General features: G+C 39.3%; 2 protein-coding genes across 4 annotated transcripts; both read left to right on the top strand.

Annotated features, from left to right (window-relative positions):
- The first annotated feature begins 1,120 nt into the window (after positions 1-1,120).
- Positions 1,121-4,414, top strand: josd1 (Josephin domain containing 1). Its single transcript, XM_053510817.1, has 5 exons — positions 1,121-1,255; positions 1,749-2,419; positions 2,550-2,678; positions 2,764-2,958; positions 3,362-4,414. The coding sequence occupies exons 2-5, from the start codon at positions 2,133-2,135 to the stop codon at positions 3,462-3,464; spliced, it is 714 nt and encodes a 237-aa protein (XP_053366792.1). The 5' UTR covers positions 1,121-1,255; positions 1,749-2,132; the 3' UTR covers positions 3,465-4,414.
- A 4,619-nt stretch (positions 4,415-9,033) lies between these two features.
- On the top strand, positions 9,034-14,145 carry cbx7b (chromobox homolog 7b). Of its 3 annotated transcripts, none has more exons than XM_053511778.1 (7): positions 9,034-9,380; positions 10,194-10,237; positions 10,365-10,430; positions 10,533-10,599; positions 10,701-10,989; positions 11,201-11,289; positions 12,743-12,861. In XM_053511778.1, the coding sequence occupies exons 1-7, from the start codon at positions 9,312-9,314 to the stop codon at positions 12,749-12,751; spliced, it is 633 nt and encodes a 210-aa protein (XP_053367753.1). In that variant the 5' UTR covers positions 9,034-9,311; the 3' UTR covers positions 12,752-12,861. The 3 variants fall into 3 exon arrangements, 2 of the variants coding, with proteins under 2 accessions (XP_053367753.1, XP_053367752.1); XR_008365628.1 differs by lacking the exon at positions 11,201-11,289 and adding an exon at positions 13,084-14,145 and having other exon boundaries at positions 9,060-9,380; positions 12,743-13,002; XM_053511777.1 differs by lacking the exon at positions 11,201-11,289 and having other exon boundaries at positions 9,061-9,380; positions 12,743-14,145.

The raw sequence follows: 14,145 nt of genomic DNA, 5'->3' as shown, positions 1-14,145 counted from the left end.
ACCACTTTTGGTAGATCCAAAAGTTGCTCTATTGAGTTGTCTAGCAATCATAATCTGGCCTTCATCAAAGTCAATAAAATTTTTACACTTTCCTTTTTTTTTCTTTAACACATCAACTACAGGGACAAAATGTTCAGGACCTCCTAAAAGTGATCCAAGGAAGCAGAATCAGTGAACCCAGTGATACGGTAATGGGTGGCCAAGGCTCACTGATGCTCAAATGAAGCAAATGCTGGCCTGTGCAGTCTTATCCAAAAGAAGAGCTACTGTAGCTCAAATTGCTAAAAAGGTTAATGCCGGTTCCCATGGAAACGTATCGTTTCTAATTTAAAAACGTAATATAACCAATACATGTCCTTATGCTTTTAAAAATCATAGTCCTTGTTTATTTCTGTACATGAGAGTTACAGTTCATATTACTTCACATACAGCTCATGCAGTGGCTGTATAAAAACTTTATAAAATAATGTGTAGTTTTTGTCTGCAGTTGAGAGCCTACTGTGATTATAGAACATATGGAAATTAATGACAATATCAATGTTCTGAATTTAGCTCTCTGTGCCCTAAAAAAGTGTTTATTTTCAACTAAGGTGATCGTTAAATCCCGAATTGATATGTAGTTCACTTCACAATATGTATCTTTTTTACAATTTACCAAGAAATAAGGGGCATAAAGCAATGCACCTACAGTATCGTGCACTCTGAAAGCACGGTAATGATCTGGGGTTGCTTCAGTTGGCTAGGTCTAGGCTCGGCAACATTATGTGGAAATAAAATGAAGTCGACTGAGGACCTGAATGTCCAGGGTATCATATCAAAGGAGCTTTCTTCCCTGGTGGCACAGACCTATTTCAGGATTTAGATGATGAAAAAGTGATCCTGGGAGCATGAGGAATCATTCTCGTATATAAACTGGCCACCACATTGTGTGCTGCAATCAAAGCTAATAGTGGTTGAATGAAATCTTGGTGCGTGCTAAGGTGTAGGTACAGTGTATGTAAAATACAGAGCCATTTAGGTGTAAAAGCAAAACTTTGCAGTCACATGGGCGGAGCAGTTCGCAAGGTGCTGATGACGTAGCCAGAGCAGGCAGCAGAAAGCCAATGACGTTTCGCGCATGCTCAGGTTGGAATACAGAGCTATAAGGAAAAAGTGCGAGAAACAAAGAAATAAACAATCCTAGGAAAAGAGATAAAAACGTCAGTTTTGCGGCAGAGGAACAGCTCAGAGTCAACGGGATTGTGTACCGTGTGCGGTGAGGACGATTAATTTCATGATATCCTTTTGACGTTTTATGTAGTAAATAATCTCAAACGTGTAGCATATAGCTAGCTAGAGTAACGTTATGGCAAAATTATGAGAGGGATAAATGTTGCTGACAGAGTAAACGTAATCCGTTAGTGTCACCTTTAACATCCGGAAATATCCCACTTTAGTTCTGAAATACTGTCTGAAGTTTTAAAAAGCTTTTCTTTCCATTTCTTTTTTATAGCTATGTAGTAGTCAATGGGAAGTTTTTTGGGCCACTCTGTCTAAAGTGGATAACGTTACTGAAACCATGCATGAACTTAGCTTTGTAAACCCAGCTAACGAGGGAACAAGATTGTTTATTTCTCTTATTCGATTTCTTAGAATAGGGAACAGATAGAATTAGGAAATATTATATGTTGGGTTTCTTGTGTAATGTTGTAGACTGTAACTTGGAAATATTACAAAAAATGCTAAAACTTTGTTTCTTTTTCTTTAAGTCTGTAGTGGTGTGAGTTCTACATGACCGTCACAAGTTCAGGAGTTTTACTTGGTCATCTGTGATTGTTTACTTGAATGCCTTGCAACATCTGATCACAGCCAGAATGGAAAGAAGCCTTGTGTTAGAGACCGCTTTGGTCCTCAGCAGATCTACATGCCACAAGTCGAACTCAGAAAGGAGATGCCATTGCTGATTTTAAGAACTTCTTACAGTTTTGTCATCTGCTGATACTTTCTTAATCTTCAACTAATACACAGTCATACATTGAACTGGCTTCAGATTTCTCCTTGTAGCTATCTTCCCCTCCCCTTGCCATACACCTCGAGCATTGGAGTGGTTGTTGTGGAGATGACAGTGGTGACAGAGTAGCAGAGAATCTGGGATGGGGAGTGCACCATGTTCTGGTAAGGGGAGGGGGGTAGGTAGTTTTCAGGAGCTGGGTTGTATGCCATGGAAGGTGAGCAAGCAGAAAGGTGAGGCTGCTGGAGGGGGATCTGCCCCTGAATCATATGAAGCTTTAAATGCCAGAGTCGACCCTTCTCCTCAACAACCTCCTGCCATCTACCACGAGAAGCAACACAGAGAGTTATGTGCTCTGCATGCACTAAATAATGTCTTCCAAGATGGTGCAGCATTCAGTAGAGAGGCACTTCAAGAAATCTGCCAGAGGTTTGTGAATGTTGCATGTTGCAGGAACATACTGTATTTAGTCTAGGCCATCAGCCTTCAATGCCTTGCTTTTGGTACTTACAGTCATCTGATGACTTGTTTCTTGACAGTTATTTGTTCTGCCTTACAGGCTCTCCCCTAGCACAATGGTAACCCCTCACAAGAAGAGCATGCTGGGTAATGGCAACTATGATGTAAATGTCATTATGGCTGCATTACAGACTCGTGGTTATGAAGCTGTTTGGTGGGATAAAAGAAGGTACTTTGCTCTGTCAAAGCAGAGATGAGGTTAATATACAGACCTTGTCTGCATCTTTATGTGGATTTTTCTTTTTTTATCTTAGAGATGTAAGCAGTATTGCACTGCCAAACGTGACGGGCTTTATTTTGAATGTGCCGTCCAACCTTCGTTGGGGTCCTCTGCGTCTGCCACTCAAACGGCAGCATTGGATTGGAGTGAGGGAAGTGGGTGGAATCTTCTATAACTTGGATTCAAAACTACGCAATCCCCATCCCATTGGAACAGCTGATGAGCTCAGGTACTTTGAAGCTACTAACATCATAAGTGTTTGTGATTAAATGAGATTTATTATGGAGTCTAGGTTGTGGGTATTGCGTATGGTCCAATGTCATGATCGACCCACACCAATTGATATAGGAAGCACATTTATTTATGAAGTAAATGCAGGGGTGCCTCTGTTAAATCAGTATTTTATTTGGCCATGTAAACATCCACAAGGCTGATTTGTGTATTACAGGCCAATAAAATAGTTGTATAATTGAAATCAGGAACAACATTAAGGGCATGTTTCCCTCTATGAAACTTTATTATAGTGCAGACTTTAAGTGCACAAGTTAAAAAAAAAAAGGATTTGTTTCTCACCTTTTGTGTCCAAATGTCTGGAAATCATATTGCAACATTATTTTTTGATGATGTTGCAGGAAGTTCTTGCGTCACCAGCTTCGAGGGAAGAACTGTGAACTGCTGTTGGTTGTGCCAGAGGAGGTGGAGGTCCATCAAACCTGGAGGACTGATAATGTTTGAGCGTTTTCTCAGTTGGTTTAACTCGTGTTCAGGAGGGAATGTTAAGGTTCAATCAGGGAACCATATAAGAGCAAATGGAGTTGCAGTAATGAATCACAAAAGCACACTGGCAAGACTTTTTGTTTACACACAGGAAAAAAAAAGCCCACACAAAATGCTGGACCCAGACTAAAGCAGCAAAGGACATTAAAACACAGGGATGTTGCAAAAAAAAATAAAAACACTATACTGTTCTGTAAGACTTTTATCTATAAGAATTTCAACATTTGGATTTTGGCAATGCATTTTGATATGTCTGTCATTTTTGTTTCATACTGTATAAGATTTAAACTAAGACAATGGAATTCAGTAATGCAATCTCTGTCTATGTTACACACAGTCACTTCTTTGCTGTTCATGTGATTTCCCTTTATGTCCATATGATTGTGATAAAGTCACACCTCAACTTCTACTGTAGCAGTGGAAGGTTTTTATTTGGCTAGATTTTAAAAGGAACATGAAGCACCTTCACCTAATGGTAATCGATGTGTGGTTTGTTGTGGGGTATAATGGATAAGAAATATCAATGCAGCACAGTGTGGTCAAACTATAACTGGATTTTTCGTGTTCATCTTTTGTAAGAGTCCTAGGGAAACCGTTACTTTCTGCCTTGCACTACAGTCATGTTACCCACAATGGTTATAATTCTTTCCCTCACATAGATTCAGTTAAAACCACTGAGCGACACCTTGCAAGGGTTATGCAAGTTACATGCATAATATGGTTACATGATTTAATGGTAAAATATAATCATGTGCCATTGACAAACAGTTTGTGCTGTATTTTCCATGGGTTTTATGACTTTTTTTTACTTTCATAAAACTTTGTCAAGACAACAGAGATTTCTTCCTCGAATGAGTGCAGGAGTTTGGGAGAGGTTTTTAAAATGATCAGATTGTTGTTTTTGTTGTCTTGTGTCGGTTAAATAATTAAGACAATATTATGCAGTATGTCTGTAATTATGTTTGTTCAGGTCTGTGTATGCTGTTCATTCTGGGGGTCATAATGAAATTATTTGAAAGGGAAATCTAAATCTACACCTCAGGTTTTCTTAAAAACTGCACAGTCACATTTGGTTGAGTTAACATCTAGACATTAAAGAATGAAATCATTCTGTAAACCTTGCTAGGCCATACCCATAATTAAATATTAATGAGAATTAGTGTTGTACAAAAGGGACATTCCACATTTACATACACAGGGTGCTTTGTTACACTGTAGAAGTGTTTTGATTTCTTTGCCATGACAATCCTGTTCCCTTGTGTCCCTTTTTAGGGAAGATGTAGTCACAACGTGATCATGCCATTGTTTTCCATGCAAATGCTTGTAATGGCACTTTATGTATAATCAAAGATGTGTTGTGACATTAATAAAATGTCTTTGTATGTAAAAAGATTGATGGTCACATATCTGCTTATGTGCTCTGTGATAAATGATTGTGCATCTGTTTGAGATTGCCAGAAAATGTACATTTAAACTGACTTCAATAATGAGTGAAGGATACAGACCAAAAGATTTACCAAATATTTAGTGTACTTATAGGTTCTAGAAGGGGCACTGGTGGCTCAGTGGTAGGTGATTCACCTGCCATGCATAAGGCCTGAGTTTGATTAGCAGCCAGTTCCCAAATCCCAGCCACTAGATGCAGTGCCGGTCCCAAGCCTGGACAAAATGGGAGGGTTGCGTCAGTAAGGGCACCCGGTGTAAAATGTGTGCCAAGCTTGTATGTGGCGACACCTTGCCGAGAGCAGCCGAAAGACCACTCACAGGTTCTGAAAAAAGGATTGAAAATAAAACATTTTGTGTCAGGTTTATGCCTAAAATATATATTTTTTATGATTTTAACAGGTTACATAGGCTAATGTTTTATATTCACATTTTTGATCCAGCCTTTTTTTCACACTTCAAGTATTTGATTTTTGAGTGCATTTAACTGAGCTTGTAGGGTTCTTATACAAGTCATTTAAATAAGCATATGTACAAAATTTAGCCTTTTGTTTAGGTGGCACGGTGGCTTAGTAGTTAGCACTGTCAGCTTGCAATTCCAAGGTCGGTTTGTTTTTTACCTCGAGTCTATGATACTAACAATGCAAAGAGTTTGTATGTTCTCCCTGTGCTTGTTGGGTTTCCTCCGGGTACTCCAGTTTCCTTCCACAGTCCAAAGACATGCACATTTGGCTAATTGCCATTCCCAATTGCCCATAGTGAGTGTATGTATGTGTGTGGGCACTTAATCCAGGGTGTACCCCTCCTTGTGCCCTAAGTCTCCTGAGATAGGCTCCAAGCCCCCTACAACCCTGTACACAGGATTAAGCGATAAATTTAGACAGTGAGTGAGTGGGAGAGCTTTTTGTTTACGGTTTTGTTCCAGTGACTCATGTTGGTGTGACAATTTCTGATAAAAATCAATAAGATGAACGATCCTGTCACTCCATTACTTTTTGCAAAACATAATCTGCTTACAAGGCTACATGTAAGGAGTGGTCGCATCACTGATTCAAATTTAAATTTTATTCGTCACGTATACAGTCATACACAGTATGATATGAAGTGAAATGGTTATACGACTGCTGATGACCTCAAGACACTCACCATTCTGGCCACAGAAAAGAGGTGGCATTAAATAAACATTATGTTGCAGTCAGACAATGCCAGTCATTTCTACAAACTAGGATTGGTGGAATTTTTTTTCTGTCCTCCCCACATGGGTGGAGCTTAGGTTATGTTAAGGTGTGAGTGGCAGCATAAATGCTAATTGTTTAGATTAGAAAATCAAAGCACATTTGTGTGCTTGTCATCTGAAAAGTAAGTAGTCTTAAAAATGAAGCGAGTAGAAGTAAAAATTATCACATATAGAAATTACTCACGTAAAGTACTGGTATCAGAAATAGTACAATAGCAAAGTACTTGTACTGTACTTTGTTACTTGCCCCCTTTGCCTGCCTTACACCCTGTATTCCCAGGACAAGTTCCAACCCTGACCTGGCTTAAGAGGTTACTAAAGATAAACCAATTCTAAGGTTTTTAATTGCCATTAGAGGAGCTACTAGGATTCCAGGTCCAAGTCCAGGTTTAATTCTGATCTTGTGTATTGTTTATGTACTCTTTGTTTTCATATATCCATAGTAGTATTGACTACAATATAAGAGAAAACAAATGTGCTTATCTATTAAATGTGAGTAGCATCAAAGAAGGTGCACTTGAGTATACATTTAAAATAGTTAAAAATATATACATGTGCATCTCAATAAATTAGAATATCATTGGAAAGGTGACTTATTTCAGTAATTCAATTTAAAAAGTGAAACTTATATAGTTTCATTACACAGACTGTTTGTTTATTTATTTTAAGTTTGATGATTAAGGCTTACAGCTTATGAAAACCCAAAATTCAGAATGTCAGAAAATTTGAATATCACTTAAGACCAATAAAAATAAATTAAATGAAAAACACAAATTACTGAAATTGTTACTACTGAAACAATTTTTTTTTTTTTTTACATATGAATATGTACAGCACTCAATACTTGGGGCTCCCTTTGCATGAATTACTGCAGCAAGGCGGCATAGCACTGAGGCTATTAGTCTGGGATCTCCATCTCCATAAAGCTGGTCAGCACAGGGAAGCATGAAGTGCTCTGAAACTTCCTGGTTAGATGCCTATGCTGACCTTGGACCCGATAAAACACTGTGGACCAACACCAGCATATGGCATGGCTCCTCAAACCACCACCAACTGTGCAAACTACACTGGACCTTAAACAACTTGGATTCTGTTGCTCTCCTCTCTTCTTTCAGACTGGGACCTTGATTTCCAAATGAAATGCAAAATTTAAAGAAGAAATTGGTCCGCTGAGCAACCACCCAGTCCTTTTTGTGCGTTGCCTTTGGTTCAAACGTGGGCTAAGCCCTGACTTCAGCTGCAGTCCAATCCTTGGAAATTCAAATTTAAAATCAGAAAGAGTTTTATTGCCAAGTACGCTTGCACGTACAAGGAATTTGTTTTAGTGACAGAGCTTCTAGAACAAAACAAATGACAAGACAAATCAGCACACACACACAAAAAAAAAAGATCCCCCCCTCCCCTCTTAAGAAAAAGGTTAACATCAAATGGGTGTAAAATACTTACAAATAAGTTAAATAAATATCTGTGGTACTGCACAGTATATTGCACATGTATTTATTGTCAGTGATAGGAATATTCAGCTGTTCATGTGGTAAATCGCATGGGGGAAAAAATGTTCTTTTGTCTGACTGTCCTGGTGTTCGGTGCTCTGTAGCGTCGACCCGACGGCAAAAGTTCAAATAGAAGATGGCTTGGGTGTGAGGGGTCCAAAGTGATATTCCGAACCCTTTTCTTTACTCTGGATATATACAGTTCTTGTAGTGTGGGAAGGGGAGTGCCAAAAATCCGAACCGTCCTTTGTAGTCTTCTGAAGTCTGCTTTCATAGCTGAGCCAAACCAGACAGTTATGGAAGTGCACAGGACAGATTAAATGACGGCTGATTAGAACTGTGTGAGCAGCTCCTGTGGCAGGTTGAACTTCCTCAGCTGGCGAAGGAAATACAACCTCTGATGGACAATGGAGTCAATGTGAATGTCCTACTTCAGGTCCTGAGAGATGGTTGTGGCCAGGAACTGGAATGACTCCACTGTTGTCACAGCGCTGTTCACGATACTGAATTGAAAATTCTTGAATAGGATTTATTTCACAATCTTTTCAAGGCTGTAGTTATCCCTTTTGCTTGTGCATTTTTTTTCTACCACATTTTCTTTCATTCAACTTTCCATTAATATGAACCAAACTGAGAGAACATTTAAAGGGTCAGGAAACCTTTGCAGGTGTTTTGAGTTAATTAGCTGATTACGGAGTGTGACACCATGAGTCTTCAATATTAAACTTGTGCACAATATTGTAATTTTCTGAGATACTGAATTTTGGGTTTTCATTACCTGTAAGCTATAATCATCAAAATTAAATGAAATAAACACTTGAAATACATCAGTCTGTGTGTAATGAATATATATAAGATTTACTTTTTGAATTGAATTAATTAAATAAATCAACTTTCGATGATATTCTAATGTAGTGAGATGCACCTGTATATATAAAAAAACTTTTGTGAGCTTTTAAGATAACTTAAGAACTAGAAAATAATTTTGTGTTTATAGTTAGTGTGATCAGAAGATCTGCTTGCTTTCGGCACAGGCCGGCATGGTGGGACAGCAGATAGTGCCAAAGTCCCCAGTTAAATCTTAAACTAGTGTCTACTGAGTTTTGCATATTCCCCTGCATGTGTGTGTGTGTGTGTGTGTGTGGAGGTTCCTCCCTGGAAGGTGAACTAGATATGCTAAATTGCCACTAAGTGTTCACATACACGTGACCCACATGTCACGTGTATATGAACACGGTACCCTGTATCCTAATGGACGTCCACCTGGTGTCAGATGAATCCATCACCACCCTGACAGGGATAGGTTACTAAAGATGAAGAAACGAAGACTGAAGTGTTTGGGGCACTTTTGGCTTTCCAAGCTGATTTCGCAGGGTTGTGCGCGTGGGGGCGCGCTGAGCCATGCAGATGTGTCGCAGATTTTAAAAGTCACTGTGCGCACAGAAAGATCTAGTACGAGGAAATGGGACGTTGAAAAGCTTTCAAAACTGAAGCCAAAACAAAACTGCGAAGGGAAGAGTAGCAGAGAAGGAGGAAGACATTAGCTTTTCTTCTCAGTCATACTCACTTTAACGAGCAAAGCGCACTTCCAAATACGTTTATTCACACACAGTAAGAAGCGCAAACAATCCCATGGAACTGTCAGCTATCGGAGAACAAGTGTTTGCTGTGGAATCGATCATTAAGAAGAGAGTGAGGAAGGTAAGGGAGCAACAGTGAATGTTGTTGGTTGATGCTCTTGTTTTGCAGAAGTGTCCGGTTCATTTTTATTTTATTATTTTATTTTTTTTTGCAATCTGAGGATTTTAAGCAGCTCAGTGTTTACATCATTAACCTGACTCCATGCTTAAAGAGGGCGGGGAGCGCAGCGATCGCTTCACCGACGTACTTTAATGGAGCCTGAAAGGGGGAGAAACTAACGTGTTGTGGTGTAGCACGTTATGAAACCGTTTGGTGATCGGATCCGAGCCTTTCCTCCGCCGAGCCCCGGAGTGACAAAAACTGCTGCGCAGTATCCTCAAACAGCGACAACTTGGCTGAAGTTAACCGACATGCTGGTACTAGATCACTCATATAAGTATTCCTGGTGTGGTGGCGTGTTTCCTTTACCTTATTAGATAGGATTTTATATTTTGATATTATATTGCGCAGATCGCCTGGATGGCAGTGACGGAGCTCGAGCTGAGCTGTGATGCGATGCGCGTGCCCTGATGCTCCCTAAACCTGATTGAGGGATTAATAACATTTAACCCGGCTAAAATTTTATGTCACGTGCAGCAAATTCTCTTTAAGAGTGCAACTTAATTACAGTCTTCGTGTCCGAACCTGCCTGTAGTACCCAATGTGCGCGTCACTGAGTTTGGACTACAATGTAATTAAACGCTCCGGGGTCGTCCATTCAGTGTTTCCTTAAACGTCATACGTCATTACGTCATGTCAACTGAAGACCATAAGAGTTTTTTTTTATCTAAAAGCATACATCATTTCTTTTTTCCCCCCTATCTTGTTGAACAGGGGAATGTGGAATATTTACTAAAGTGGAAGGGGTGGCCCCCAAAGTAAGTATGTTTTCCCAAGTTTTTAAAAGATGCATGCTGCATCATAAATGTATTTATATCTATGTTATATAGGATAACTATCAAATTCTAAAAAATAATAAATTAATAATAAATACTCACCTTTCAGGTATAGCACTTGGGAACCCGAGGAGCATATACTGGATCCCCGGCTTGTTCTAGCATATGAGGAGAAGTGAGCTTTGCTCAATTTCAGGAAGCAGTATACTGACTAATTCTTTTGATTTAGCCCTTATTTAAATTGCATTTCTCAAATCTCAATTCCATTTCACAACAGAGAGCACAAGGACAGAGCAGTGGGATGGCGAAAGAGAGGACCTAAACCTAAAAGACTTCTTGTACAGGTAATGACTGGAATTGCTTCTTTTTAACCACACTATCCTAACATCATATATCAAAGCATTTTCTAACTGTACAGTTTCCTACTTCTAATCTCTACCCAAAGGGTATTTACTCAATGGATCTCCGCAGTGCACGTAAAGCTGTAGAGCAGTCTCCAGGACATCTGCATCTGTCCCTTGCACACCACCTTGATCCAAAAGCTGGACATGCAGTGCAGAGATTCTGCCCCAAAGAAAGTGCTGTATATCATCAACTAGTTCACCATAATATAACTAAGAGGAACCCCAAAGGCCCTTCAGTGGAGCATTGGGATGAGTTGGAGAAGGATGAAAACTATGAAGAGGAGGTTATAGGACAGGAAGAGGCAGAGACTGACAGGGCCACTCTAAACAGTGAGTATGTTAAAGAATAAGGATAAACACTATGTTGACCTGCAGCCATGGCTAAAAGTTTTGAGAATCACACGAATATTAATTTTACAAAGTCTGTTGCTTCATGAAGTCTGCTACATATTAACATTTTCTGACAGATGTTCCTATGGTATACTAAACTATACTAACAAGCATTTCACAAGTGTTAATATATGACTTTTCCTTTTTTAAGACCTCTGCAATTCGCCCTGGCATGCTGTCAATCAACTTCTGGGCCACATCCTGACTGATGGCAGCCCATGCTTGCATAATCAATGCTTGGTATTTGTCAGAATTTGTAGATTTTTGTTTGTCTACTCGCCTCTTGAGGATTGACTATAAGTTCTTGATAAGATTAGGGTCTGCGAAGTTTCCTGATAAATAAAATATTTTGTATTCTGATCCACTTACTTATCACTTTTGCCTTATGGGAGGGTGTTCCATCGTGCTGAAAAAGGCATCGTTCGGCACCAAACTGTTTTTGAATGGTTGGAAGAAGTCGTTCTCGGAAGATGTTTTTGTGCCATTCTTTATTCTGTGTTTTTAGGCAAAATTGTGAGTGAGTTCACCCACTTCTTTGGCTAAAAAGCAACCCCATACATGAATGGTCTCAGGATGCATTATTGTTAATACGGCCTAAGGCTGATGGTAGCACTCACCTTTACTTCCAAGCAGATACCCCAAACAATTGGAAAGGGGATTCATCAAAGAAAATGACTCTACCTCCTCAGTCTTTAGCAGTCCAATCCCTGAAACCCTTTTGCTGAATATAAGTCTGTCCTTGATTCCTGGAGATAAGTGGCTTCTTTGCTGCCTTTTTTGAAATGTATGAAGGTGAGCGCTACCATCAGCCCTGTGTCATGCCAACATTCAGAGACCATTTATGTGTGGGGTTGCAAATATTGACTCTTTGCATAAACGTAATGTAATTGTCAATAAAAGCCTTTGACACTTATGAAATGCTTCTAATTATACTTGAGTATATCATAGTAACATCTGACAAGAAGATTTAAAAATACTGAAGCAGCAGACGTTGTGAAAATTAATGTTTGTGTCATTCTCAAAACTTTAAGCCACGGCTATAGTAAACCCAAATAATGAAGTACTAAAACAGTTTACCTTTCTACCTGGGCAAATGTGTTTGTGTAGTGGACATTTTCCAGATTCTATTAAAAACTGTAGTGGAACCATTTAATTTTTGTAAAAATGAAAAACTTTCCCTTTCTGAAGCATCAGCAATAGTTTCTTTCCCTGTCAGACTGATTGCACCCTCACTATATTGTATCTGCACATTTTATAAGTCATCAATCCGTATGTGGATACATGTGACCTGACCCTTGTATGTATGTGCCACCTTGCCAAACATTACTGCCATTTAGTGCCATTTAATCCATATTTGTGGCATGGGTGACATTGTGGTTAGCACTGTGGCTTTGCACCACCAGGGTTGAGGGTTTGAGTCTTGTCATCAGGTCGGAGTTTGTGTTTGGTGGGTTTTCTCCTATGGTCCAAAGATGTTCAGATTAGACTAATTGGTGTTTAAAATTTGCCCTTAGCATCTGAGTGAATGTGCTTGTTTGTCTCAATGCTTCCTTATTTTATTAGCCATATATTTTAATGGAAAGTGCCATATATTTTAATGTCCCATTCTGTGCTTTTCTGTACAAATATTTGTTTAGTGTTTGGCTCACAAAATTTCTCTCTCTCTCTCTCTCTCTCTCTCTCTCTCTCCCAGGTAATGTAGAGACAGAGGGTTGGAGTGCAATAACTAGACCAGAGGAAATTACATTGTCTCCATTGTGTGAGGAATGGAGGCCAGTTATGGGTCCAGAGGAGGTAACTGTGACAGATGTCACCATCAATTCACTGACAGTTACTTTTAGGGAGGCTTTTGTTGCAAAAGGCTTTTTTAGAAGCTGGGAACTGGAGCTGTAATACAGAAACATGGTAAATTATGAAGATGTCATGTGAGACAGAAGGAGCGGGGAGTAAAAAGTAAGACTTTCTTTAAGTGCACTAGATGTATTTGAGGTTTTACATATTGTTTTCTACTGAATAACCTTTTTTCATTTTAAGGTGTATTTATGAATATTAGAGCAAACATCCTCAGCATGGAAAGTCTACTCATCACGCTATATGTACATGGGTCAGCCATAACATTAAAATCACCTGCCCAATATTGTGAAGGCCCTGATTGTGCAGCTCTGACTCATTGGGCATGAATTACATAGGACCTCTAAAGTTGAAGATGGTACCTTTAAGCTGTGACGTCAGGCCTCCATGAATTGGACTTGTTTGTCCATCACATCTCACAGATATTCCATCGGATTGAGATCTGGAGGCCAGATCACATTGAATTCTTTGTCATGTTCATTAAGCCATTCCTGTAAAATTTTGCAGCGACCATGTTATGCTGCTGAAAGAGGCCACCGTCATTAGTGAATACTGTTACAATTAAGACGTGCACTTGGTCTGCACCAATGTTTAGGTAGGTGTTAAGTCCACATGAATGCTAGAACGCAACATTGCCCAGATCTCTGATCCATCTTCTCATATTGAATCCTGGTGGTATCTCTTCCTCAAGTATCTCTCGGATTCAGACAGGCTTGCCTTTGCTCCCCATATACATCAATAAGTCTTGGGTGCCATGACACTTCGACTTTTATACCACTTGTCCTTACTTTGGGTAGGTACTAACCACTGCATATCAAGTCTTGTCATATGAAGAGATGCTCTGACCCAGTCATCTGGCCATCACAGTTAGGTTCATCTGTAGGCTCGATGATTTTACCTGCTTCCAACACATGAACTTTAAGAACTGACTGTTCACTTGATTCTATGTATATCCTATCCCTTGACAGATGTGATTGTGAATGAGATAGCAAGTGATATTCATGTGACCTGTCATTGGTTTTAATGTTATGACTGATGTTATTAATGCAGCAGAAGCAATCTCCAAATGCAGTTATATATTTAAAGTCTCTGAGCTAATAGAGAAGATACTGAAACTATTCTCATATAGTACTGCTACGTGAGGGTGTATTTATTTGAGTACATGTTAAGGTACTCTTTAGCTGTACATAGCCTTATTTGTAACTTGCAATCAGTAAATAAAATTGCTTCTCAGACAGCAAAGAA

The sequence above is a fragment of the Clarias gariepinus genome, chromosome 14 (assembly GCF_024256425.1).
Source record: "Clarias gariepinus isolate MV-2021 ecotype Netherlands chromosome 14, CGAR_prim_01v2, whole genome shotgun sequence".
NCBI lineage: Eukaryota > Metazoa > Chordata > Actinopteri > Siluriformes > Clariidae > Clarias > Clarias gariepinus.
The sequence above is the reverse complement of the archived record's forward strand: the minus strand, read 5'-3'. Positions and strand labels throughout refer to the sequence as shown.

Bases quoted from the DNA above. Each gene is read 5' to 3' on its own strand.
- cbx7b (XM_053511777.1), top strand. From the start codon at position 9,312: ATGGAACTGTCAGCTATCGGAGAACAAGTGTTTGCTGTGGAATCGATC. The intron at 9,381-10,193 runs GTAAGGGAGCAA...CTTGTTGAACAG, and splicing joins TTAAGAAGAGAGTGAGGAAG to GGGAATGTGGAATATTTACT. The intron at 10,238-10,364 runs GTAAGTATGTTT...CTCACCTTTCAG, and splicing joins TGGAAGGGGTGGCCCCCAAA to GTATAGCACTTGGGAACCCG.
- josd1 (XM_053510817.1), top strand. From the start codon at position 2,133: ATGGGGAGTGCACCATGTTCTGGTAAGGGGAGGGGGGTAGGTAGTTTT. The intron at 2,420-2,549 runs GTTTGTGAATGT...TCTGCCTTACAG, and splicing joins CTTCAAGAAATCTGCCAGAG to GCTCTCCCCTAGCACAATGG. The intron at 2,959-3,361 runs GTACTTTGAAGC...ATGATGTTGCAG, and splicing joins GGAACAGCTGATGAGCTCAG to GAAGTTCTTGCGTCACCAGC.